This window comes from Chelonus insularis, unplaced genomic scaffold, assembly GCF_013357705.1.
Source record: "Chelonus insularis isolate UGA/USDA-ARS -01 unplaced genomic scaffold, ASM1335770v1 contig_94_pilon, whole genome shotgun sequence".
Lineage (NCBI taxonomy): Eukaryota > Metazoa > Arthropoda > Insecta > Hymenoptera > Braconidae > Chelonus > Chelonus insularis.
Window position 1 is genome coordinate 4,294,886 of NW_023276783.1, and position 27,983 is coordinate 4,322,868.

At 27.0% G+C, this 27,983-nt stretch overlaps 1 protein-coding gene across 3 annotated transcripts in view; it reads left to right on the forward strand.

The window, feature by feature from the left end:
• The window catches only part of LOC118072781 (Down syndrome cell adhesion molecule-like protein Dscam2), a 109,680-nt gene that overhangs the window by 37,224 nt on the left and 44,473 nt on the right, over positions 1 to 27,983 (forward strand). For all 3 annotated transcript variants that reach the window (XM_035092889.1, XM_035092890.1, XM_035092891.1), the window contains exons 2-6: positions 8,405 to 8,725; positions 12,497 to 12,658; positions 13,840 to 13,989; positions 22,731 to 22,848; positions 27,736 to 27,979. In XM_035092889.1, coding sequence (XP_034948780.1) covers positions 8,405 to 8,725; positions 12,497 to 12,658; positions 13,840 to 13,989; positions 22,731 to 22,848; positions 27,736 to 27,979 — 995 coding nt within the window. The remainder of the gene's footprint in view (positions 1 to 8,404; positions 8,726 to 12,496; positions 12,659 to 13,839; positions 13,990 to 22,730; positions 22,849 to 27,735; positions 27,980 to 27,983) is intronic.

Here is a 27,983-nt window from a genome sequence, read left to right on the forward strand (position 1 = left end):
TGAAAATCATTATAATTTTTTTCTTATGCACAATCGAGATTAGAATTTAAAAAGAATCTGTAATCAGTAGTTTTATGAATGGTAGAAAATTTTGAATTTATAATACCATTTGTATAATAGAGATGTAACAGTTTTAAAAATGGATAATAGTAATCATTTCAATTACTATTGGAGTCAAAGTAGAGGAGAGTGTCCAAAGACGGAATAGCATATTTAATATGGAATACCATCATTTTAAATATACATTCACACACTTCTTTGTAGAATTGTAATATTTTGGTTCCGTAAGAGTTTCAACATTTTAGACATTCTTAACACATTTCGAAAGTATTTTAAAAATTAAGATCGCGTTACGGAATTGCAGTAGATGTGCATGGTCGATGATAAAGTATTACCCAATTTTAGTGAAATTTAATCTACTTAATCTTTGTTGATGAAAAATTGTTTTGATAAGAACAATTATTACTTTCTTTCCTATAAGAAATATGATGTAGTTTACGTTTTATTAACAGGTAACATTTTGTTTATATATACATATATATATATATACAGTACCGGTCAAAAGTTTTCGATCACATTCTCAAAATAGTAATATGTACAAAATTGGAAAAAAGTGTGATATAGTAGTTATTAAGTTTAATTTAAAATTAATTTATTTTCGTATAGTTACAATGTGTAAATAAGTAATATATTAATATTAAATTATACTAAAGTTTTATTTAAAAAATTATGTGTATTCCAAAAGTGAACACGTGATCAAAAATTTTCTACCGATACTGTAAATTCGACTGAACTAGTTCATTTAATAAATTTAAATAGTGTCTTAAACATATGAACATCTAAACGACGTTTATGTCACTGAAAAATAATATGGCATCATTAAAAAAATATTTGTTTTATCAATAATATTCTATTATTATTAATTATTGATAATAAGTTTTTTGATATCAAATGAACATTGCGATTAAAAATTGTTCTTGTCAATCGAATATATTATCAAAATCGATTGAAATTTACCAGGAAGTTAATCGTGTGAACCTTTAAGGTTTCATTGACTTAACGCCTTGTTGAATCGTGTTTCGGTCCCTCATGTCTCTGTAAAGTTTCCATTTATATGTATCAGAAAGACGCAGTGAACTCGAGGTTAAAATAACAAGCAAGTTATTACGTCTCGTATATGAAGTATAAGGAAATGCAATATCCGCATTTTTATTTCAACGCATACAAAGAGTAAAGCTTGAACGCAGCAAGCACGAAAATCAGTAATCTTTACACTATGCGAACGAAGGTAGCAGGGGTGAGTTGATAGACTGCTACCCGACAACCAACAGGATGATTGAGAAGAATGAAGAACAATGGAAACAATACATTGAAACGAGAAAGTTGGTTTGCATTGTTAGATGGCAGCCGCAGAATTCCGTCTGTTAGGCATACTTTTAGTTCAGCAGCTGAATGCAGGCCGGTAATTGTAAACCACCGGATGAGCAGCAGACTTTCAAGTTGTTTCTTTCGTTCAATCCAAGTATTTGGTCAATAGCAGACTATTCTTCTTGAGATACGTTATCATTTTATCTCGGTATTCATTTCTCCAAGATGTCATAATTCTTTAACTGTCTTTGTTTTATCATATATTTCATTATTTTATTATTCAGCATTATGTTACTATTATCTCGATTGAATCATTTAATGTCATTGTTGTTCTGAACAACCAAAGTACAAAGCAGTTTCTAAATAATTGATATAATTACAGAGAAATAATTATGAGACTATAAAAATGTGTACTTACAAGAGTTGCATTTAATAAGATATTACCACAATTATTTCTCTTTTTTAGATGTGAATGTCTCGTGAGTATTGATCATGTTCAGGTATTTTATTTTGATTGTGATTGATGTTGACTACTTGGTATTATATTGATTCTAATAACATTAATTGGTTAGTATTGATTAATGTAATTGTTAATCCATTCTTTGAAGTATTTTTCTGTCACTGAAATGCCGTTGAATAAAAGTAATCTACTATTCTGAATATAATTTAATCGTTGTTAGTGTAAAGGTACATTAAATGAAGAGAATAACAAATTGATGATTGTATTGTAGTACAACTACATAATGATGTATAATTTTTTCCCTTCAATTATATTATAATATTTTCTTTTATATTAAGTTCCAAGGTTCTAAATAATTGTAAGTATTTTGTAGTTTTTAATTTTTAGTTAGCGCGAATTTTGATAAATGGACAGAGAAACGTCGTTTTCTATGTTGGTTACAGCATTAATTAAGATGAAGAAAGTTGTAAATTAATCATAACTCGTAAATGTACGTACAATCATCAACTCTTTTTCTTTTTACATATCTTAAGAACAAACAATTATAGAGATTTCGGACTAATTTTCTTCTATATTTAAATATTTAATGAAAAGCTGATTAATTGTTTATTAAATTTGATTTAGCAGTATCTTTTAATTACAAAACAAGTCAAAAACTGAATGATCTAAATAGGTGATAAGTAGAATGATCTTCGGTCTTTAAATGCATCACATGGGAAGTTTGTAGTTAGGCTAGACCAAATAACATCGAGTGTTTTTTAATATATACAGTTCCGTAGCCGTTTTTCGTCACATTAGCAATTGATTTTGCATTTTAGACTTGATGCTATTAATGATAAAGCTTCTTTGTTTATCTTAAAATATTCATTAATTAATCAACTATCACAGTTTTTCATTAAAATAGTTATTAATTTTAATTAATAATGTATTATGTACTGAGAAGCTGTAATACCAACTTAGAATTAATAGTGTAAAAACCTTTTTGGGATACAATAATTTGCAAATTGTATTAAATAAAAACAATAAAATTAGAAGTTCCATAAGATGTTCAAAAAAAAGATCTCTTATGAAGCATTTTTGATTTTGGCTTTATTTCAAAAATATTTGAGTAAATTTTCCGGTTCCACTCTGGAAGAATTATTTAACCAATAACTTTACCGTGACGTAGATTTATTTTTACATAAAAAAGTTCTGGTTGAAGGACCTTAATTTAATTTTCTGTTAATTATATTTTTAATACTATATTGACTAGATTATTTATATAAACCACCAAGGTTATACTCATTCGCAGATAATACTATATTTTATCAGTATATTTGTTGTTGTAAATATTTATTAATACAAATAACAGGAGTCGATTATTTGTGAGTTAATGGAATTGTTAAAGGAAGCGAAAATTCGGATCAACCAATTTCTATTACGTCAAATAACCATTAATCAGTTATTTTTTAAATGTAACAAAAAATTAGATGAGTTAGCAATATTGGAGACGTATAACACATTTCACCACTATCCATCAATTCTACCTGATGTCTATGAATAAGTAGCATGCAAAAAAAATTACACTCCCAAAATGTACTATAATTTAAAAATGCAAATCCAGAGCCTAAGTAAATTTGAACTATAAACTATTATTTACTTCTCTCATTATAATAAATCAATTTTCATAATAAATAGTCGTCTTAATAGAAGCTATCGATTTCATTTTATATTACACAATTTTATTCATTACTCTTTAAACTACGAGTCTATTAAAATGACAAACTAAGCAAGTTCTACGACTCAGAATTATTTTGGACTATAAAACGATGACTTTCAACTCTTTCGTTAATCAACTTCAATATAAATGTCTTAAATTTCTTGATATTTTAAAATATAACGAAATAATAACTCAGAGAAGAATTATAAATCAATTAAAAGGTTTATTAAATCAATTGGAAAATTTATTTGACAGGGAAAACGTCAAGTCTTTGTTAGAAACTAAACATAAACAAATTCAGTCGTTTGTCAATTAACATATAGATGGAATCATATTTATTTTATAATATGATGTATTTCTTATAGTGTAAAAAGTAGAAATGTAGTCCAGAAACACCTATGATTTTTTATAAAAGCTTCATTCAATTGTAATTAGATTATAAGTGTTTTGTATATTTTTCACTAACGAACTTGTTAACTGGTAAGCTAGAAAAAATAAAATTGAGCTTCGTCAGAGTTGCACTTAGATATCGCATCGATACTTAATTAATTTGAAATTCAAGCTCTCTATATTACACCATCGTACAGAGCACAAAGTTTTATTAGAACTTTATAGAAAGTTCAGGGAAAAATCTGAGAATGATAATTTTATAAGGATATATTTCGATCGTGATGAATACTCTGATGATAAATTCGTTAATGCTTTGGTTACATACAAAAATCTGCAGACACATAGGCAATATTAGCATCCTCAATTTTGCCTTGATACTCATAGTAAGTGAACTCAACACTAAGTATCTTCATCAATAGAAAATGGTCATATATAGTGCTAAAACGATAGCCTTAATAGACTGAAACGAATACTATTACTGAACACATAAATGGTACAATTACACTTGAGCTGCTCCTCAATGTATTTGTGCGTAATTGAATAAAGAAAATATTGGAATGATTTACATGGATAAAATTTGGAGCACTTTCAAGGCATAAGTAAAAGTTTGTTTTGACTACGATAATGATCTTTTGTTAGAGTTACCCCTTTTTATATCTAATTTTGATGTTTGTACCAAGTATGTCAATATACTTATCGAGGGAAAACAAATTTCTTTGTTTTCCAAGATAATAGAAAATCAATAATTTAAGAAGTTGGTGGAGTATACTTTTAAGTCGTTAGGGTTGATCCTAAGGTACATGTCTTTTCATCGCATCTAAATAGCTTGTTGAAGAATAATTGCTCTACGCTGGCTCATCAGAATATCTAAACAATGAAGAAGAGATTTCACTCTTAAGTATACCCTTTTTTGAGTACTTTGAAAAGCAAAGAGTAGATTCGCTATACACAATAGTGAGTGCACTAACCCTGTTCAATTTTCTTTCTATCTTTCATTCTGTTTTTTGCTGTATAAAAACAATAAAATTTTTCAACTCGTGAATTACCTCTGTTCGCCTCTAAATACTCATGCCGAGTACTTGTAAATAGCATTCATAAAATATGGTCGATTTTTTGATATCGTTTTTTATAAAAACGTTTTTGAATTTTCAAATATTTATAATTGTCATTTTAACTTGGAAAAGTAAAATAAATGATTTATTTCACAAGCTTCAATTTCTTCAATATTCACTCTGTCAATAACGGGAATATAAATTACATTTTGAAATCACACATACATTGACTTGAATAATTGAAAACCACTAATTAAAATGTGTTTCGATCAAGTATGACTCAAATCAATGCAAACACAATTAGGTTCATAAAAATGGTTATGTTTGGAATGTCAATAAAAATATAATAAATATCAAAAAAGGCTGGGTGCAACTAGTGTACCTACACTCCCAATTTTCCATCTAGTTCCTGTAAAAATTAAAAACCACGTTACTTATCCTGTATTTGAATGATCTATTTTTGGAATCGTTTTGTAATTTAAAAAAAAATTTACTGAATTTAATTTGAAAATAAACTTGATCGAGTCTTAAAAAAAGTTCATAAACTTACGAACAGACAAGTACACGTAAACTTATACCCATCGACATCTCTCGAAAAATGATATCCTAACTCTGGTAACTTTGAAACGTGGAGATATGAAAAAATTTCCAATTCCAAAATCGGACCCATTACAATAACTTCCTCAATGGGGAATTGAAAATACTTTTTCTATTTTTTTTTTAAATAAAATTGTAAGTGTCACGAGATTTGTTGGTAGTATAAACATGCCAACAGATGAATGGAAAATAAAAAAATCGTTAGAACACAAAGTTAATCTTTTTGTAAAGAATTTCATTTTTTTGAATTATCCAAACTTTGTTCTAACGAATGAAAAGTAGTTTAGTGCATTTTTAGCCATTTATTGTTTTAACAATTTTTCTTTTTTTTAAGTGGTATCTATTTATTGTTCATGCTAGTCAAGATCAAACAATTGTGAAGAGATTTTAGAAATAATTAACAGGGAATTAAATAGTTTTTCACTTTGTAAAAACACATAAACAATATTCTTCTCATTTTTCAAATAAAAATAAAAGAATGATTTTAAATTCAATTTTTACATGCAATACAAGCAAGACTGTACATTCCCTTGGTCTAAATTTGGGGTATTTTGACTGAAAAACTGATAAACGTAAACTATCAATATGTTCTGAACACTTTTTAATATAACGATACCATGAAGTAATGAACACAACTATTTCAATTGGTATCAGTGCAAATATTTGAAAAGTACAACTATCGATTGGTAATAAAATTTTTTTAAAAAAAATCATCAAAAAATGGCAATTCAATAGCTATAGCTATTATGGGATATATCTATACCCAAATCAGAAAGTTCTATTTGTTTAGGTCTAAAATTGATAATTTAATCTGTTTTATTCCATAATTAGTCTGATTATTTCTTTGATTCCGAATTCAATACTGTTTATCTATACCACACTTTAGCTCATCTGATGTTGTCCTTATATTCATCTGTTTTTAAACGTTCTTTTAATTTCACTTTTATCACTCCTTTTAATTGACGTAATAACCGTTAACCATTTAACTTGATTTTTTTCGTTCTAAGGAAAATAACAGACGGAAAGAGATTTGTTGTTCTCCATATATCTGAAACTTGTAGAGAAAAACAAACTTGAATATCCAGTGATATCAGTAGTAAAACAATAACTTTTTTTCAAAAACATTTAGACTTCATCAAGGAATTGTAAAACATTTTACTTGTTCATTATTTTAAAGATTAACATAAGTTCAAAATGACATGATTCAATTATTTTAGTTTATAAAAATTATTGAAAATATGATTCCTTGATGAAGTCTGAATTTATTTAAAAAGACTTCTGTTTTACTTTTGATGTCATTGAACATTCAATTCTGTTATTATACTTTTAATGGACAAAATCAGGTGGAATTGGTTAAAGATGATTGAATCTGATTACTCTACGTACATATGTACATCTAGATATTCATTTATTTGTTGGATATGAATCTTTATCTTCAATGATTATAATTTAATAGAATATTAAAATATTTGAACATGATTAAAATAGCAGTAGCCAATACCAATAATAATATTAATGATAAAATTTTTATCGTTATTGAAATGCATTAATTTGTTTTATAGTATGGATTTTTTTCAAATTTATGTTATTCTAGTCCATAATTTTCGTATGAATTTTCTTTCAATTACACTATTTTTCCTGTCTACACCTATCGAAAAGCTTTCTGTTTATGAGGAGTAATAAGAAAAATCAAAACACAGTATTTTTCTAGATTTGGATTCGAACTCACAACCCTTGAATTTCTAGTCAAAAAAGCTGTCATTGCACCATTTATACTTTATAAATGTTGTTGTTGTATTTAGTATTTTTAATTGTACTTTATATTCTACAAACGAATTTACTTTGTTTTTTATTGTTCCGTAGAATGAATAAATTAACCATTAAAAACACTCGTTTTGGTGACACTTGTAAAACTTTTATCCAAGTTTTGAGAAAAATATCTATGTTCTTTTTTTAAATTGTCGTTATTGAAATTAGGTGATATTTAATGAGGCGTTGATGTTCAAATAAGTATTCTGGATACCATTATTTAATTTCCAGTAATAAATAAAAAAAGGTATTCGTTTATTTAGATTTTGTCTGATATTTTATATGGCTCCAAATGTTATTGTCATATATCTTCGATATCTGTTTTCGTCAGATTTCATGGAAATGGACGACACTTTTAACTGTTTTTTACAATAAAATTTTTTTTGTATTACATCAATTTTATTTTTTAAAAACAAAGAATTTTTATTATTTATTTTTCAAACATCCAATTGGAATACTAATCAAATATTTAAATAAATATTGAAAGTCCACTTCAACCCAATAATTTGAATTTAAATTCAATTATCATTACATCATTTTCAAAACTTAACGAATTTCAATTACTTTATTAAAAAGCTTAAATGATTTTAATATTAAATGAATTACTATGTTTTGTCGAACAAAAGTATTTTTATTCAAATTTTATTTCATAATGGTTGAATTAATTCGAGTAGAAATTTTTGTTAGACCCTAATCAGACAGCGAATTTATCATTAGAATTGCAGTGGTCTTCAGGCATACCTAAGGAAAATTTCTATTCAGAAAGATCAAATAAGATAAGATAATTATGCATTGCATAATTATAGCTGCTAAATGACTAAAAAGTCTAGTCTATTCATCAAATAAGATATTTAATTATATTGCATAGGATCTAATAATTTATTCATATAAACTAAAGTCAAATTTTGGATCAATTATTGGATTTAAATCAATCATTGACTCAGAGTGGTTGTTAATGAAAAGCTCATTAATATTAGAAAAGTATAACTACTTGTAAATATTAATTTTCTATAATTATTTGTTTTACAGGTGGTAACGCGTCATATGAAATGCAAGGTCCTAATTTCATAGTAGAGCCGCAATCAAGAGTAGAATTTACGAATGTAAGTGGTGGTCGTGTTGATTGCACTGTTAGAGGTAACCCTGAACCAACCGTTGAATGGCTGGCAGCGGATGGTGGCAATGTTGCAAGTATACCAGGAATAAGGGTAGTTTTTAGTAATGGAACTATACACTTTCCTGCATTTGAAGCTGAAGCATTTCGCCAAGATGTTCATTGGGCCATTTATAAGTGTTCTGCCATCAACAGTGTGGGTGCAGTTGTCAGCAGAGACGTTACTGTCAGAGCAGGTAAACTGAATCTAGAAAAATAATAAAAATATAACTCATTAAAATTCTTTAAACATCTAGTTGAATGTTCCGTTGGTATTTTCCAGTTCGTTTAGTAATCAGTTCTCTTGGCACGAATTATTTTAAAGTTTACTGTTGAGAAGCTCGACATGAATATTGACGAAGTAGCACATTAAATTTCTCACACAGTTCTTACCTTATATTTTTTTGATCGAATATTTAAATCAACTATCGAAGCTAACGATGTTAATGGAAAAGGTGAAAAATCTCTTGAAGAACACTCAAATACACTTTTAAGAAAGTAGTGGTTTATACAATGAATGACTGAATTAATTTGTTAATTTTAACTTGTTATTTTCTTTGAAGTACACAGAGAGAATTTTTTCACTAAATGTGAGGATAAAAAATGACGAGAGCACGTTTTGAAGTTTAGAAGTGAAAATATTTCTATCCACCAGTAAATTTTGAGCTCTTGTAGGTAAATTTGATACTTATGAGGCGTCTTTGTAAAATAATTATTTACGACAACCAAAAATGTACTGTTGAACAAAAATATTTGTATTGTTGATTGAATTAATAAAGCGACAATTAATTATCAAACGATTGACTTTTATAGCTTCTTTTAATAAAGTTTGATTCGCCAGTATTCTCTCTAAAAATGAATTAGTGAAATTGATTAAAAAGTTACGATGCATCAGCGAATATTCACGAATTTATTTATAGAGAATGCAGAATTTTGAGACTATCTTGAACTTTATATTAAAAGTTGCGGTAAAAATATCACATTCTAGAATCTCAAGAGGTTTTCAATTGATCATTCCTCTTTACCAATTTTAATCAAAGCTAGCAATATAATGATGGCTTAATTTATGAAGTAGGGGAAGGTGGGGTGAAGTGGAACACCAAGAAAAAACATAAATCAATAAATTAAGCATTATATCAACAAATGTTAATATTTTTTAATGCATCAATAAATTTAAAAATTGATTTACAAAAAGTGCAATAAGCGTTTTCGAACTTTTTTTAATGAATTAGTAAATTTTCTCGAGTGTTTTATTTTACCCTCTCTTTCCTTATATAACAATATTCCACAACATAGTTTGGGAAATATTTTCAAATTGTTTTTTGTTGCTAATTCCGAGATATCTCAATAGCATAAGTTTTGTTCATGTTTTAATTATTTATTATTATTTATATCAAGCAATGTACAATTACCTCATATAGATGAAAAATGGTTCCGAGTTAATAATATTCGAATAAAATTAAAGTTGAAAATGTTTTTCCAAGATTTTTTATAATGAAGAGAAAGTAGAAGTATACGTTAATATCAAGTGATTACACCCTCTGCTCTTTTTTTTGGTTTATTACGCTTACCTTTGATCAATATTAATGTACCGTGAGATGAAATCTTTTGATTATGTTTTAAAAAATAATAAAAAATTATCGTTTTTAAATTGAGATGCTGACATAATTTACTCTTAAACATAATTCAACAAATATTCATATTTTTTTCTACTTTTTTTTCTAAAAATCTATCAATAAAAGTAATTAAAAGTCGATGGTGAAACAGTAAAGTAAATAATACTAATTAACACAAATTATCGCATTGACCTCCTTAACACTAGAGTGAATTAAATAACATTGATTCAACAAAAACAGGATGAGTTTTTTGTCTTTAGTAGTAATGAGTGAGTGAATTGAATGATTAATAATAGGAAAATTACGAGAACAATTATTATAATCATTTTTAACAAGACCAAAAAAGAGAATTGATGATGAATTTAATCCTCTAAACTTTTGTCAGATCATTCTTGAGATATTTGATATAATTTATGCTATAAGGTCTGGCTCTCTTCTGATAATAAACACTGATTTTATAAAATGATTAAATGAGTAAGGATATCAATTGAATACTGTTTTTGATTCTTTTAATAGAACAGTTGAATGAAATTGAGAGTTGTATTTTAAAAATCATTCCACTGATCGTCCTAGAACATTTTAATAACCTTCTTATCAGTATTAAGTTAGCAAAGTTATGCGATCTCCGTAAATTACTCGAAAATGAGTTGACCGATTTGATTAAAAATGCAATTAACTTTAAATTGCTCTAAAATGTATCATATATTTACGAACGGATTTTCGCGGAAACTTTTTCTCGTTTAATAAAAATGTAGTATTTCATATTACTTGTTCAAACAATAAAAAAATTTTAGATTCAAATTATCATATTTTCTATTTTATTATTGCACTTCTGCTTGGTAATCTTCATATAGATTCTGCTTTTTATCATACACAAATCACTATTTAGATTATCTACAATTACTTTGTAAACAGATTATTTTCGTCTACTTGGAGAAGATTACCATTTTAATACTGTGCTTTTACAAATGCTACCTTCAAATACATAATTTTAATCATTGTTGCAAGTAATTCAAAATAATCTAAGTTTATCCAACAAAATTAAATAATGAATTTAACAGATATTCATTTCGCTGTAATGACTGATAATCAATAAATATGAAAAAGTTTACTTTCACCACAATTTTATGTTGAATTTGAAACCATTCGTCTACTCTTGTGGAGAAATAGTAAGTCACGAAAAATTGAACTTGTAGCAGTGGAGAAAATAACAATACAAATTCGGCCGTTGCATCTGGAAACATAGCAGTGCCTCATACGAATAATAAATGAAGTGGAAATTCCTTATCGAGCTAACGCCTTCGTAAATCATAACTGACTGAACAGAACTTTTACCTTTTTCAATTCATAGCAGCCTCTTATGTTCCGCAACGTCAGCTTATTTTTCTTATTTTACGCTAGTTCTTTCTTTATTCGCGTGAAACTTTTTCATCTGATGAATAGAATGGAGGATATATATTTTATGATAAAACTGCCTTCCACCAAAGATCATATGACCGAAAATTTTTATCGACTTTTTATGCCGCATTTTTGAGTAATTCATTTCAATGACGATCATAAAAATGTTGTCATCAAAAATTGATTAAAATTTATTATACCTAACCACGAATAATATCGCTTGGGAAAGATTATATCATTTTCATTTAGAGTTTTCTTCGTTCTTTATTTTCTCAGTAGATTTAAATCCTGATGCAATTCAAACGACGGCAAGATTTCTTGCATATTTCATGGTTAGTAAATATTACTCAGTACAGAGAAAAACGTCTGGTGAGTTTATGCCCGGGCGGTTTGCTCGTGAAGTTGAGGCTACGATATACGAAAAGCAAGCAGAGTTTTTACCCTATTCTCGAGTCTGAGTGCTTCGCTTGGCTAGCTCTCGAAGCGGGTTCCAAACCTTTATATACTACTCTCTCCACACTCGATTCTTTGCTTTGGTTGTAGTGCACAGACGGTTTTCACCTTTTCCTTCGTTTCTTCCAATGTTGCTAAAGTATATCAACCATCAGCACCACAATCACCAACAGCTTACCACCATCAACTCAATGAACACTACTACCCCTACTGTGACCTTCTTCGTATTTCCTATTTTGTCACCTTGTTCATTGCAATTTTTACGTTTTTACCAAAAGCTCTTCAAAAGCTTTGAGACTTTTATACATTTTCACCATTTAGCGTACTTTTACCATTATCATGTACTTATTGACTCAAGTCACAACAATAGCTTCACCAAGATTTTATCGGTCGACTTACTCAACTTTTAACTTTATAATTTGTTTCACTCTATGTAATATATATGTATTTGTGTGTTTATATAAAATATGTATACATATATAAAATTACGTATGCTTTTAGTGGTAAACCAACGTTACGACCCAGAAGTTCAGAGTTTAGGTGGTTTCCTGGGCAACAATGTACTTATGCGGTGCAACGTGCCGAGCTTCGTCCGGGATCATGTTACTGTAACATCTTGGTTGCAGGAGCCGTCTTTTAATATTTATCCATCAACTATGAGTGGTAAATATATGATATATACTAAAGGTTGTATATGTGAGGAATAATGTTTGCTAAGGGGACAAGAAATGCTGCTATTGTCGAGATAAAATACTGAAATTTGGAACAATGAAATATTAGCACCACAAATATTGTGTACATAGTAAATTTTATTTAGATTAAATGCATCTTATTTTTCATTTTTATTTATATAAATTCATGTCTTAAATATTTCTTTATTCAACCTAAATTTATTCTACTTGATGATTAAAACGTGAAAACATACTTTGTCTTAATAAAATCTATTTAATTTTTCTTATGATTCATAATAATTCATTAGATGTTTGAGAGTAATTTTTTAATTACATCATTTTTTTCAATATTATTATAATATAAAAATGATAGCAGCAATTTCACATGTTTGACATATGTAAAAGGGTCATTATAATGTTAAAATAACGATAAATTATCAAATTGAATTATGAATAATTTTAAATAATTGATTTTTGAATTACTTATGATTGGGATTATTGAAGTAAAAAAACCGGAACAATATAGGGATATTAATACAATATATTTTTATTTTAATATTCTGAGTAAATGTTTTTTTAAAACCCTCAACAAACTGTTGTTCATTTTTTGTTATTAATAAATAATTATTTGTATGAAGGCTCCTTTACTTTTTGAAATATCTCATTTTACCCTGGGTACCATCCCATATTGCTCTCTGGTTTCCCCTACTTATAATGACCAAATATTTGTACTATGGATTGTCATTAATATTTGAGTATTATGAGGAAGATCAGGGTACATTGACATTTTTTCAGAGACTAATGTTCAAATTACAATTAAGGAAAAATCTTTCATCATTTTACTTGATTAAAATCATTGATAATACATGGAAGATTATTGCTTCAATGTTTATGTTACGAAAATTCCTCATACCTTGTTGAAATTAATTATTATTATTTTTTCAATACTTCTTTAACGATTTTCTTTAAGTTATGACAAATCTTATTAAAAATAGCTATTTATTATAATTATTTAACGCCAACTCTTTGATATAAAACAGTCACTAACTTTAACAAATCATAATTAATATATTTTTTAAAGATTTTTTGAACCAATTCATCCTGAGTTTCTCTCGTCATTTAATTTCGAATTGATATGATTCTAAAAATAATCATAATTATCAATATTTGCAGATGGAAAATATCACATGCTACCAAATGGTGATTTAATGATTATCAACATAACTCGAAATGATGCTCAAATGACATATAGATGTAGAACGCATCACCGACTGATGCAAGAAACTTTGGTGAGTTCCAACGTGGGACGCATACAGTTAGCAGGTAAATAAATTTGTTATGTATTTTATTAATTCTTTGTATTGATAAATCGATATATTAGAAAGGTTTCTTTTATTGAATAAAAAAATCAAGCCAAAAGTAAAAATAAAGAATATACTTCAATATTCTTCAACACAATAAATCATTGCTCAATTCGAAATGAATTATATAATAATTGTGCTACAATGAGATATTATAATATATTTCATCGATATTTCTATAGAATTTAAATACATGCTACATTTTTTCCACCTTCCTAATAGGAAATTATTTTAGTGATACCACAATTAATAACGCAATTTATATTGTATGAATATAGAGAGAAATTAATTTTAAAACAAAAGATTAATATTAAAAAAAATCTTTAATCATGATCAAAGTTCATTGATTAAATAAATGGTTTTATAATTGACCATTTTCGATGATAAAGTGATAATTTAAATATAACGAGTGGTAATTACTGAAAATACCCTTTTATTTATAAAATTAAAAATGCCGCATAATTTTATTTTTATATTAGGTAAGAAGAAAAATTATAAGAATAATTTATATGTACATATGATCGTGAATGACGACCAAATATTAATTAATTATTGTTAACAATTTGTAACAATATTGGTAACAATAATTAAATATTCTTAAAGGCACTTGAATATTATTTTAAAAATAAAATATTGTGTATAAGAACATACTCATGTCTTTATTGACGTTATTATTCAATAATATTCAAAGTTATGCAATATTGTTTTATATTTGAATCTCTCTTAGAGAGGAACACTCGATTATGTAAAAAAATTATTAAATAATTTATTATTAGGAATTGATAAATTTGTTATATTTTATTTAAATAAATTCACAAAAACTATTAACTGGGTTTCTCTCGGCCTCGGCATGCTGAAACTTCGACCATTAAGGGGGCAAAATAAGATTTGTTATATTTATTAAATAAAAGCAGAGTGGCTAAAGTGGTGTATTAGTGTTCTATATTCTAACATAATAATACAGAACAGTCGTTTTTCTCAAATACTATTTCACTAAAATGATTAAAATTTGGTACAGTTAAAAGTTACATTTTTAACTAAAATAGTTAGCTTTTAGAAGTTAAATAACAAATTTAAAAAAATTAATTTTTTGAGATCATCAGGCATTAATTGATTGGATACTTATGACGTATAATCTTGCAAAATATTATTTGGCAATTTGTGTTGAATTTTATTAAATATTTTTTTGCAAAAATATTTGAAACTTCTTATATTGCATTTCATCATTGCTGAAAAAAATATGCAAAATAGTGAATATGTATTTTTAAAGTTTATCTACAAACAACGAGATGTATGATGATAAAAAATGATTAGAATTGCATTATGTTAAATAGTTTAGTGATGATTTTTAAAATTTTAATAGATCTGTTTTCAAAAAACTGTATACATATAATTGTGTATGTTTTTAATAATGACTTGCAATATCGAATCCTAATTACTTATGTGCAGCTTAGCAAATTTAAATCTAAAATCAAAGTTAAAATTATTATTATTTTTTTTAATTTAATATGGATTGAATTAAACACTAGAAATGATAATAAACACGTTATCAGCAGTAAAAAAATTAGATGTTAGAATAAATTTTCATCCTTATGATCTGACAGTAGGCTATGGTTGATAAAATCTTTATAGTCCTTTGTAGTAATGTTCGCCTGGAAAATTTGATAAAGGTTGAAAGAGGTTTAAGAAATTAATAAATTGAGCTGCAGACATTAAAGAGGATGGAAAGAGTATCATGCTTATTTGAGTAAAATTTAAAGATTTTATGAAATAGGTAGGTCAAGAGATATAATCCAAGTGTTAACAGTTTATAAGTATTAGCATAATTCTCAAGTCTCTCGTTATATATATTCATATTAAAAAAAAATAATTTCCATTTGATATTTCAAAAATGTTTTAATTAAAACCGAACGTTATAAACATAGACAAAAATATTAATTCATTTGAGAGTTAAAGTTAACAACAGACATGTTTAATTTGATTTGAATAAATGTTGTGCCTTCTTTGTCGATGAAATATGATATTTTTGAAATAACTAACTTTATAGTTGGAACTTTTAAATAAAAAATTTTTATGAAGTAATAAAAAATGTTTATAATTTATTACGAAATGAGAGAAATTATAATATTATTTTATGAATCTGCAGATATTATAAGTCTTAAACTTAACTACTAATATAAACGACTATTGATTTTGATGCCAATATGAAGAGAAATTGTACAACATCGTGTAAAATAAATTGAATAAGAAATATGTGACATATTTATTATTTATTATTACAGAATGTTATATAAATAAAAGAATGACTAATTAAAATAATATTGAACATAAACATTTGAATGAATATAGCTTAGAGCAATATTCATTGAAAATTTATCCATCATTTTAACAATGACCTTTATAAATATTATTAATATTATAATATTATTTGTATTGAAATTGATTTATCCATTTTTTAATCAGTTTCTTACACATTTAGAGACTCAATTAAAATAGTTTGAAATTACGACATTCGAAAGTTCATTGACATGTTCACTAAACTATTAGAAGTAGCAGTTAAGAGTCATTGAGTCAATATATTCTTTTAATTAAAATTTTCTCATGATAGAAAATCAGAGAGAGATTATTTTATACATGACAAGAGTTATGTTATTTTATCCAGAAATATTTCATGTGGTTACTAATAAATAAAAATCTCATTTCAGTCGCATTATAAATGAACAATTATATATTATTATAATAACACAAATTTATCTGTTTATGCCAATCAATTAATAAACATATTTAACTAGATATAATTTCAAACGATATCACTAGATCATATAATGATAATTGACAATTTATTTAATTTCAATTAATAATATTACTAATTGTTGAAGCCCTAATCTATGTAAGAAACTATTTCTAATTGTTCAGACTCTTTTATTTGAACCAGGAATACATTGAACTTATTCCTTATTCAAAAAAGCGAGGTGTTAGAATTAGGAATGATAAAATATAACTGGAGCTATTAAACGTCTTAATTATAAATTTAGTTCAACATCACTCGTACTGAAATACATTAAGATATAATTCATTAAAAAAAGTTGTGAATACTTATCGGAGAAGCATATAACTGAAATAGATTAGATTTAAATCAAATTAGCAAATCATGAGACAAAAAATATTAACATTTAGGTGCTTGTTTCATATTAATTATGATAAATATTTTTACTGCACGTTCAAGTGCATTATTGTTACACATCTAGACGTGTTAAATATGACGTCACCTATTTGATTAACATTGTAGTCACTTTTCATACGTTTCTAAGTGTGTAACAAGTGATTAAAAGTTGTTAATCAAATGGATGACGTTAATCAAATCACTTGGATTTGCAGTGTTATAAAAAAGTAATAGACACAATTAAATGGAGTGATATCGTTTAAAAATATGTTCATTAATTTTTGTTGTATTTAAAATTAGTTAAACAGAAGTCAAGTTTAATATGTTTTTACATTATTTTCAGACATTATACTTAATAGTTTTGGATTAATATAACTTAATGACAATTAAGTTATTTTAATGAAGTTGATATAATTTATGTATTCACTATTATGATTTTTATATTTGAAATTGGTTTGATTTTTATGAATAAACTCTTTATTGATTGTTTCATAAAAAAATAAGAGCTTTTTCTTCATAATTTAAGGAGAGGTCGATTTAAATCAGAACTGAGCTGTCGTATTTTTCCCAGATAGCGGTAGGTCAAGAAATCTGTTTGAAGCTCAACTAAATTAAATGGTTGTGTCTGGTTCGTGACTCAAGCTTTAAACTAGGATATAAAATTCTGGTATTCTCAATATTTTTGCAGTCATAAAAATATGAAGACTAAATATTACAGTAAAGAAATGAAAGAAAATTTGAAAACCATTCAAATGATTATTTCTCCATATATGTATACAATAGAAATTTATGTAACGTAATCTTTTCATTGAAAAATTCTGAAAAAACTTGTCAAAGTTACCGTCATTATTATGTTAATTTTATATGGAAACATGATTTCTTGATTGATTAACCGGAAAATTTACGTAAATGTAATCAGATATGCTAAGTGAAATCTAGTCAATGCTTCATGGGTAATTGAATATAATTATAAGTATCTACTCAGTTTGATTTCGCTTTTGATAATAAAAATAATGATGTCACAATATACTTCAAAATTTTAGATTATTGTTAATTACTGAAAAATATCAAATATCTATCTTTCAATTCATTCGATAATCTCAACTAAATTTTTTTTAGTGATTTTTTATTTAAAACATCTCTAATTTTACTGGAATAGCTGAAATTAAATTTAAAATTAATATTATTATAGTGGGAATGAATTTACATCAAATTGATCGTTTTTATTTAATAATATTAAAAAAAAACTTAGATAAATTTATTTTTATTTTAGTAGTTACATTGATCAATTTTCTCCGAGTGTTTTTTGTGAAAAATATACTTGACAAGTCATGAACATCTTTGATGAATGTATCACTATTTGAAAAAAATTTTTTTACAATATGGCCTCATTAAATATGTATGTATATATTCTTCGGTAATATTATAAATTAATGACGTGAATCAAAGTCAAAATATTGCATTACTCGCATCGTTATTTTTTTTTTAAAGATGACAGCACTTCAAACGATAAAAAAGATGAAGAAAAATGAATAATAAGATGAGTTGTGCCTCAGCCGCACTTGACGAATAATGACAAGCTCATCGGAGTATAAAAAAGGGTACGGTTATGTAGTACCTGTATATCTGTGTGTATCATACACTAGTGCATATTGCGACAGTTCTCTACTCTAGCATCTCTTTGCCAGTCACGTTGCAGACTCGTCTGAAGCGGCACGCGAACTCCAAGTATTGCATGCAGGGTAGCATCGTTAGTTAGCTGACGCTCAAGAGGATATTTCTCCTCTATTCTCCATTGATTCATCTTGTTTTTGCTCCTCTATCCGTCCACTTGAATGTTTCTCACGCAGCTTATGCACCCAGTACACACCATCAAATCTTTCGGTAAAGTCTAATAAGTACGAGAAATCTTGCCACAGTGTAGAAAATGTTTGCTTCAAATATTGCCCCAAGAAATTTTGCTTTTTAATATGATCCTCTTGTATAAATTTATGAAAAAAACTTTATCAATAATCATCTCTGTAAGAATGCACCCTTCACTTATACGTGCCAACTTTTCTATCATGTAAAAACCATCCAATTATCGAAGTACCATTTTTATTTTTTATATTTTTATAACATTTGAAACTTGAAAAATATCTTGACAAGTATAGTGCACGTCTAGCAAATATTTGTTGCTTTTTAATTATAGATATATTTAATTAAAATTGTGTGTATAAAAAAAATTATGAGAAAAAAGCAACGATGGAAGTTAAATAAGATTTATTATTATTTGATGAAACATTTACTTGAAAGTACTTATACATATATACTGATTTAAAGTTTCTTATAAAGTTAGCTGAGATCTGATACATTCTTAATTTGGTTAATGACTAAATAATGAATCAAATAATCGTTAGAAGTTATTATAATAGAAAATATTGTGAAAAGCAATTTTCTTTGTAAATTATTAATACCGATAAAGAGTCATGTTTTAACAAAATGAAATTTAATAGTGCATTTTATCTTATCACAAAATTATAAAATTATCTTAAAAATTAGGTTACCAAAGATTTCTTCATAATTTTAAATAGTTTACTTTACATTTTAGCAAATTTTATCTTATCGTAATAATGATAACTTTTTACCTTTAATATGAACATAGATTTATTCCTTAATATTCGAAATAGAGTTGCAGAAATTCCTATCATCACTAATTGTAGTCAAAATATTTGGAATTTTCTGTGTATTAACGAAATCCTTTTGTTGTTCATCTGTCTGTCCGTTTCACTGACTGATTATCCCAACCTATAGAGTACTTTCAATTAAGCTAAAACCTCGAAATTTGGCATGAAGAAAGGTTTTAGTAGAAATTAAGGAAAAAACCTACAAACAACGACTTTTTGTATTTATTTAGAATTAGGAATACAGTCCCAACAATTAATCACACTCGACGATTTGTACGAAATGATTACTTCTAAAAAAAAATGTATATTTCTAGGACTAGAGATTCAAACCCAGACCATTCAATCACATTTGTTTAAATAAACTCTCTTCATAAAGCAAATAATATAACATATTCCATACATTTATGGATACAGCTCATCTATATATTACAAAAATACTTTTTACTAATTCAAAAGTACATTCAAATGTTTACTTAGTCTTAAAGCTTAACTTACTGTTTTTGTATCATTTGAGCATAAAAAATTGTTAAAAGTACAAGTTTCATGCACATATGCGATTCTAAAATAGAAATAATTTCTCTTAATAGTATAGGAAAATAATTGAAGCAAACCTATTACTAAAAAATAAATCAACTTATTGAAGTTAGTTTTAATTTATAATAAGATTGAGTATTAACAACATATGAAAGAGAAATAACAAAGTCTTATATCAGTAATGTTTTTAAGTAATGAATTACATGTGAATTGACTATCATAAAACTTATTAGATAACTCCAATACATTTATCAAAATATTATATTTCTATTACTTCATGACCATAAACTTTTTATTTATTTAAATAAATATCTTAATTTTATTAAATGATAATCACAGCACGTGATTGGAATTTTCGGAAAACCAGATTATGTTATAAGCATTCGAAAAAGTACAATTCGTTTAGAATGTACGAGAAATGATTGATGAAATAAAGAAGGCAGAGAATGATTAGTACCTAGTAGAAATAGTCGAAGAATAGTCGGACAGAAGTTAGGAATTTCTGATTTTTTTCGAAATGACAAATTATTTCTATTAAACCATCTATTTTATCAGTGTAATGGTACTTTATATATATATTACTTGTATCAAATATATTTAATTTTGATCAGAAATAGTATTGATTGTTTTGATGTCAGAACAATTTTGATATCGGTCAGTGTGTCAAATGTATGCACTGAAAGAAATCAACATAGTTTAATGTACTGTCACGTGCTAATTTCACATTTAAAATTTCAAAGTTGACTTCTCTTTCAAATATAAAAAGACTCATTAATTTATAGCATAATAAATTTTTAAAAAAAGATAAAAACTCAGTAAATAGACAGTTAAGATAAAAAAAGTGGAATAAAAATAGAAATTTTTATATCATGTGTATGTTTATTTTTTTATCAAAGACTCGTTGGCTTTGAACTAAAATATAATTTCGTGTCAGTGGCAAAGTAAGCAGTGTTGAAAAGTAGATGATAAGCTAAAAAATATTTTATGTTGTAAAAATAAGACGAATAAATTATGTTTTATTTTTAAAAACGTATATGGAGTATCTCAAAACTACTCTTTTAACATCAAATTTGAAAAGAACATTCCATTGAATTTCATCAATTTCACAAAAGTAATAAAATAATTTACATCAATTTGATTTTACGTAATTGAATTTTTTAATCGAGTTTTCAATTAATATTAGCATTTATTGTCATATTTCTAATTAAATATAATACAAATAATATGCAGAGTAATTCCTAAATTAATATATTGTAATGAAAATTGAATTCTCAATTTTTCATAATTTATTTAATAAAATTATTTCATATGTATTTATCATTTTTCAAATGAAATAACTTTTTTTACACTTACACTCGAAGTATACTAAAATTTGAATAAATTAAAAGTAGTCATCAATGTAAAAGTTTCTTCTCTAAAAAATAGCTGAAAAATTATTCATAAATATATTTATGTTGAAATTGATATATATATATTTTATGTCAACCATTATGATTGAACTATTATAAAAATGGTTAATTTATTATGAGTAAATATGTAACAATATTCAATAGAATAATTTGCAAAAATTTTTTAAGAGCTGTTTTTGATATTTTCTCCAACGTTCCTCATCTTAATATCTATTTTCAATGCTGCTATAAAAAAGTTATTTATGTGTATGGATATCAATAAATGTAACTTTTTACGTTTGATATCTATAACTATTCGTTTACTTGATGGAATATTATGGGAATAAAGTTTATTATTGAAAGTTTTTTTTTTATAAGCTTGTAGTATAACCAGTTATGATTCATATGAAATTTATTATTATGTATTGTCATCATACTCTGTCTATCTAAAAAGTATAAAACTATAGTAAAACTGATGTTTCATTATTTCAGACGATCTGCTTTTATACTTGAACTATATTATAAGACATATTGTTCATTTTTAATGTTTGATTCCACAATTTTCCATTAGACTTTTTTTTTTTTGCAGATACTACATTTAAGATACATTGGATACCCTACTCGGTCTCATTCTTTCTTTTTCTTTTAAGAAATATCACAGTAGGAGCTTCTTTCTTCCTTGAACTATTTATGACATGCCATAGAAACATTTCTCGTTTATCACGAGAAGAACTAACATGAACTCATTTTAAGAATATATAGATTATTATTTTTTCTTATTCGTATATATTCATAAAATATTGTATTGAAATAACTAATACATATTAAAATATTACAATGATATTAAAATATTACTAATTCAAATATACATCATGGAATAAATTTAATGCATATTTATTCAAGGAATCATTTTATATCTTTTTGTAAAATAAATAAATTGCTTTGATTTCAGAGATTAGAGGTTTCACACCACCGATACTTAATGAGAAACTTCAAACATTATCCGCTCGTTTGGAGGATACAGTAGTCATACCATGTGTAGCTTACGCAAATCCACCACCATCTAACAGGTACCATTTCTAATGTATTTTATGAAAATTATGTCATTAGTAATTATTTATACAATCAGTTATTTATAAAAATAAGAAAGGCATAAAGTCTTATATAAAAGAAAGTTTTAAAAAATACCAAAAAAGAGATGAATTTGATTAGTTTTTTAACCTATTCCATGAACAATAAATTTTGGGACAGGTCATGAAAATAAATAGTACATTTCACACCTAGGGAGGGAAAGTAGTCTAGCTCCAACCACGTGTAAAATTAAGCTAGTCTAATTGTTCTCCTTAGGGCTGAATATGGTTTTTCGTCATACCTGCGTGGAAAGTTTAATCATTCTCTAATGGAAAAGTGAACTTTCCATGCGGGTGTGACGAAAATCTTATTTTTCACACTTGCATTTCTAGTGAGAGATCAATTAATCATAGATGACTTGGCAGAGCCTAAGTTACTTTATGATACTTATAATTTCATTCTGAAGTCAACTAGCTGACATAATGGTTATATCCAAGTTGTGGACCAAGGTATGATAATGATCACTAATTGAGTTGAAGTTTCCGGATGTACTTCCGAGAACTAATCATAGTTCCTCTACAAGCTTCCGCTTGCATCTCGAGATTTCATTTTTTTTCTGGCAAATTTGATTTTCCTGTTTTTCCACCAAGTTTTACTTAAACCTCTTAACTCAGATGCTCAGAGCTAGATTTGGTTTCTCTAATTTCATTTTCTCACTACTATTTTTTCAACCTCCATGATAACTTATCCAAATAAGCTAGTAGATACAGACATGGTCAGACTGGGTATTTTACCTCATTTTACCTTCCATTTTGTCCACAATTTCGCAACACTAAGTGTAATACACAATTAGTATTTTTGTAAAAATATTGGTTATTGTTAACTACTTCATTTGCAAATGAGTGCATGCAAAATTTTCTATCCACAAATTTCAAAATGTGATTTAAGGATCTCTCTCATTCGTCCTAGATTCATATGTCAGAGGGAAAATAATATTCTGTGTCAACATCCTAATCAATATTGTAGGTAATTATTCGATTCCTTATCACTGGCCTTATTGTCAACAGAATCAGTTTTCTCGTGACGTAACATAAAGACAAGAGTTGTAATAGATTACACAATGTGTTACTAGAAGCCCTCATTTCATTTTAACCGAAAAAAGGGATATTTCTGACACATACATATATACATACATCGAGGAAATAACTAATGACTATAGTTGTAAATAAGATAGAGCTTCGTCCCATGTACATGTGATTTATTCACTTACAGACTATCATCTTCTTTAGAACATACTATTATATGCATATAATCATATCTGGGATCATGAAAATTTCATTTCCCAAAGATTTCCCGACGTTCCCCTCGTGAGACTATGGGGAACAAAATTTTTTTGGTAATTTTTTTTTTCAAAATATCATCGATCCATGTTTTATATTTTTTTTTAAATACATGAAACAATAATTATTCTCAACTTGTTTTACTATGAGAAGAATATTTCAAGTCTACAATAAATTTAAAAGGTACCCATAATTCTAATCCCTCTGGTCAAGTATTTAATTGAATTTTTACTTCCTGATATTATTGAAGTTAATTAAAAACCAGACTCGAATTTATATAATTGAATAATTATCTGTTTCATAGTCATAAATTTTTATCTTTGTATTAGATTAAAATTAATGTTGAGAATGAACTCATATTTACTAAATATTTATTTCAGTAAAAATAGAAAGATAAATAATTCAAGAAAAACAAAGATATAATAACATATATCAAGTTTTAATGACCATTATATCAGCTAATATATAACAAACCAATAACTATTGGAAAAATATAATTGTTGTAATAAATAACTCATAGCAATACTTTCAATGATTTATTAATCATTATTACTATTCTTTAAATTACATTATTCTTTAAATCAAAATCTCAAATTATAGTAACAATTTTTTGGTATTTTTTTGTACACAATTATGAATAAAGTGATAGGAATATAATATGATCAACGACTATATCTGTTAATTAAAACGACTATATATATGATGGTATTTATAAATGCTATGTCAACGCGTTCATTCTTAACCACAATTGTTTGTTAACAATGAAAATACCGATTCCACAACATATTTTTTAAAAAAATATTTAAAAACATAGTGGTATATTTCAGAATGAAATTCTGTTTTACTATCTCATGCATTTACATTTCAAAGAGAATATAATTAATTTGATATCACAAAGATCTCTTGGTATTAATTGTTTATTTTCAATTAACTTTGTGTAAAAACATAAATTAGTTAACTCACTGTGAGTTACGAAAGCGTATTTTACTTAATTAGTCAACATAACTCGAAACTGATTAGAAATAATGCAAATATATTTAAAATATAAAAAATATTAGCAAGGAAAGTTGGTTGTAGTATGGTCATTTTATGCAATGAGTCTGGTGATGAGCACAAGTATGCAAATTTATCGTGGACATTAACCTTTAGAGAGGTATGTCAAGGTTAATGCCATTGGAAATTCATCCCCTTTTATAGTTATGCATGTATTAATAATTCAATTAACATAAGAGCTTTGAAATCAAAAGATAATACAGTGGATATAGAGAAATAAATACTGGAAACGCTTCCAGTGGTGAAACGCAAATAGGAAACATGTATAGGTAGAAATGATTATCTTATAAAGTGGTGTAGAATTCCAAAGGTAAATAGAGTTAGTTGGTTATCGAGTCAACATTTGGTATTGCGATTTAATTTCGGATTTTTTTGCAAACAAATGTAAAATTTATTATCGGTTGATTTAGCAAAAAACAAACAGAACATTTTTAATTTCAAAGAAGTCGTACGCGTTGGAGATTATCAAGTGGACTGGTGGGGTATGTAAATGATAAAGACAGTAGTGGAAGAGAAGAAATGGAAAAAAAGAAAATGAAAATAGTGAATGAGCAGAGTAGACTGAATTCACATGAATATCCTTCTCTCTAACGTTCTATTTCTCTTTCCCTCTTTAGAAGTACAGTAAACAAACCAACCACTGATTACAGAGACTGCTTCTGACAGCCCATCAAATATTCCACGTTTACGTGAACACCGACGTCACTAGGTATTCCAAGCTTGTGTTACCCCACCCTCTCTGCTGTTTCCCAGTTCGAAGCTCTTGCCATGGGCTTGGCTTCTACTGAGTTGACTCAGTGAGGAGTCTGAGGGTTTTCTTCTATACCACTAATACCACTACATCAGAGCCTTGGCTTCTAATTCTCTTTCTCACTTTTCCATCTTTTGTGGACTTTTGCTCTCTTGTACTCTTTCACTAATAGCGTTCTTCCTTCACCATCAATTTCCTTGGATGAATTCGATTATCCATAGATATACCCAAGTTTTTTTCTGCGAAGTAAGCAATATTGAGAAAAAGACGATGAAACGCCAAAAGCAAAAATGGAATAAAGGATGATTGCTTGCGGCCAAAAATTCAGTTGAATGATGTAGTGAGGTCAATCGCCTTTGGAAACTTGGCTCTCTTCCTTATTCACTTTCTTCAACTCTCTCTCTGTAAATCGAGCTATATCTCGTTAGTTGGTTCAGGTCGTTATTCACAGAACGCTGACTTGAAAATCAGCCGTGATTTCATGCGTCGATTGAAAGATCGGAATAGCCTGTGTACGTGACGTGGTCTCGAATTATATGAAAGTTGCTGATAGAAAGTGCTCTAGTACGAGCTTTCATGTTACTCTTGATGTTACACAAAATGGACCCCTACTGTGCTACCAAAATTACAGAATTCTGGCGCAGGTTTGTGGTGAGAGACTGTAGAACCCTCCAAGTTATGTGGATCTTTCACGTAAAGTTATGTACTAAGAGATGACAGAGAGATTCATGGTTATTAGAGCAACATGCACATGCTGAAATCCAATATCATTAGCTTTTTATACTCTGTATATTTTTTATATCATTTCTTTAATATTGCTTCCTTAATTCTCTGGATTCATTTTAAACTTTGAATATTGATTAACTTTCTATGCTATTCAATTTTACTAACCACGTTTACTTACACACTAAATTCACCTCTACTTAGGAATAAATTTTTTTCATTAAAGCATCTTCTTATTGTGGTAAATCTTCAGCTGATGAAAATTGATGGTAAATAAAAGTAAAACATATGGAAATACTGTTCAACAAATAAAATCAAGTGATTGTATAAATAAATTTTTCAAACAGAAATGAAATGTTTTTGATGATTTTTTTTAGTCTTGCTGAAAGGACATTTTAACTAGACTTGATAGACTTTTTACAACTCTTTCAATCAATAATTGTGATTTTTTATTTTGAATATCATTGGTTTTCACTGGTACTCGATTTACGTTCCTACGTTGAATAATTCATATTTTCACATTACAAAATCTCTCAGAAGATGGTAATCTTTGATACTTAAACTTTGAACGGCATCTCATTTTGTCAATTTTTAACTTTGATGTTTGAAATAAAATGTGAACTTGGTTATACAATGGTTTTTTCAATCCAAGTTTTGAACATGTTCGGAATAGCTTCCAATCGAAATACATATTGATTTTTCAGTGTAAAAATAAAATTCATAGTAATGTATACACAACTACATCTGATCAGATTGAATTCGATTATCGAATTATATTATAATTCTTCTTCTTTAAATTATTACAAGTTTCTTATTATTTTTTGTTTCTCAACTTTTTCTTACGATTTAATGTTTTGAATAATGACATTAAATTTAGTACCATAAAATTGAATAATAATAATGAAGCAACTATTGAATGCAATCATATTGAAATTCTATAAACTAGAGTATCGAGAATTCAATTTTTATCTCTTTTAACATTTTTATAATTTTTTTCTACAAAAAAAATTCTATTTCAGGTGGTACTTCCGCAAAGATCAACGTGAGGAGCCTATAGAAGAGCTCACCAACCATTGGATAGTTCATGATGGTTGCTTGATAATACAAGGTGTTCAAGAAAGTGATGCAGGCTCGTATATTTGCACTGCAAGTAACGTGGAAGGTAGTGCAAATTTAGAAATTCGATTAAGTGTCTCAGCACCACTAAGTGTTCATGTTCAACCTGCTGTACAGACGGTTGATCTTGGAAAACCTGCATCACTGGTAG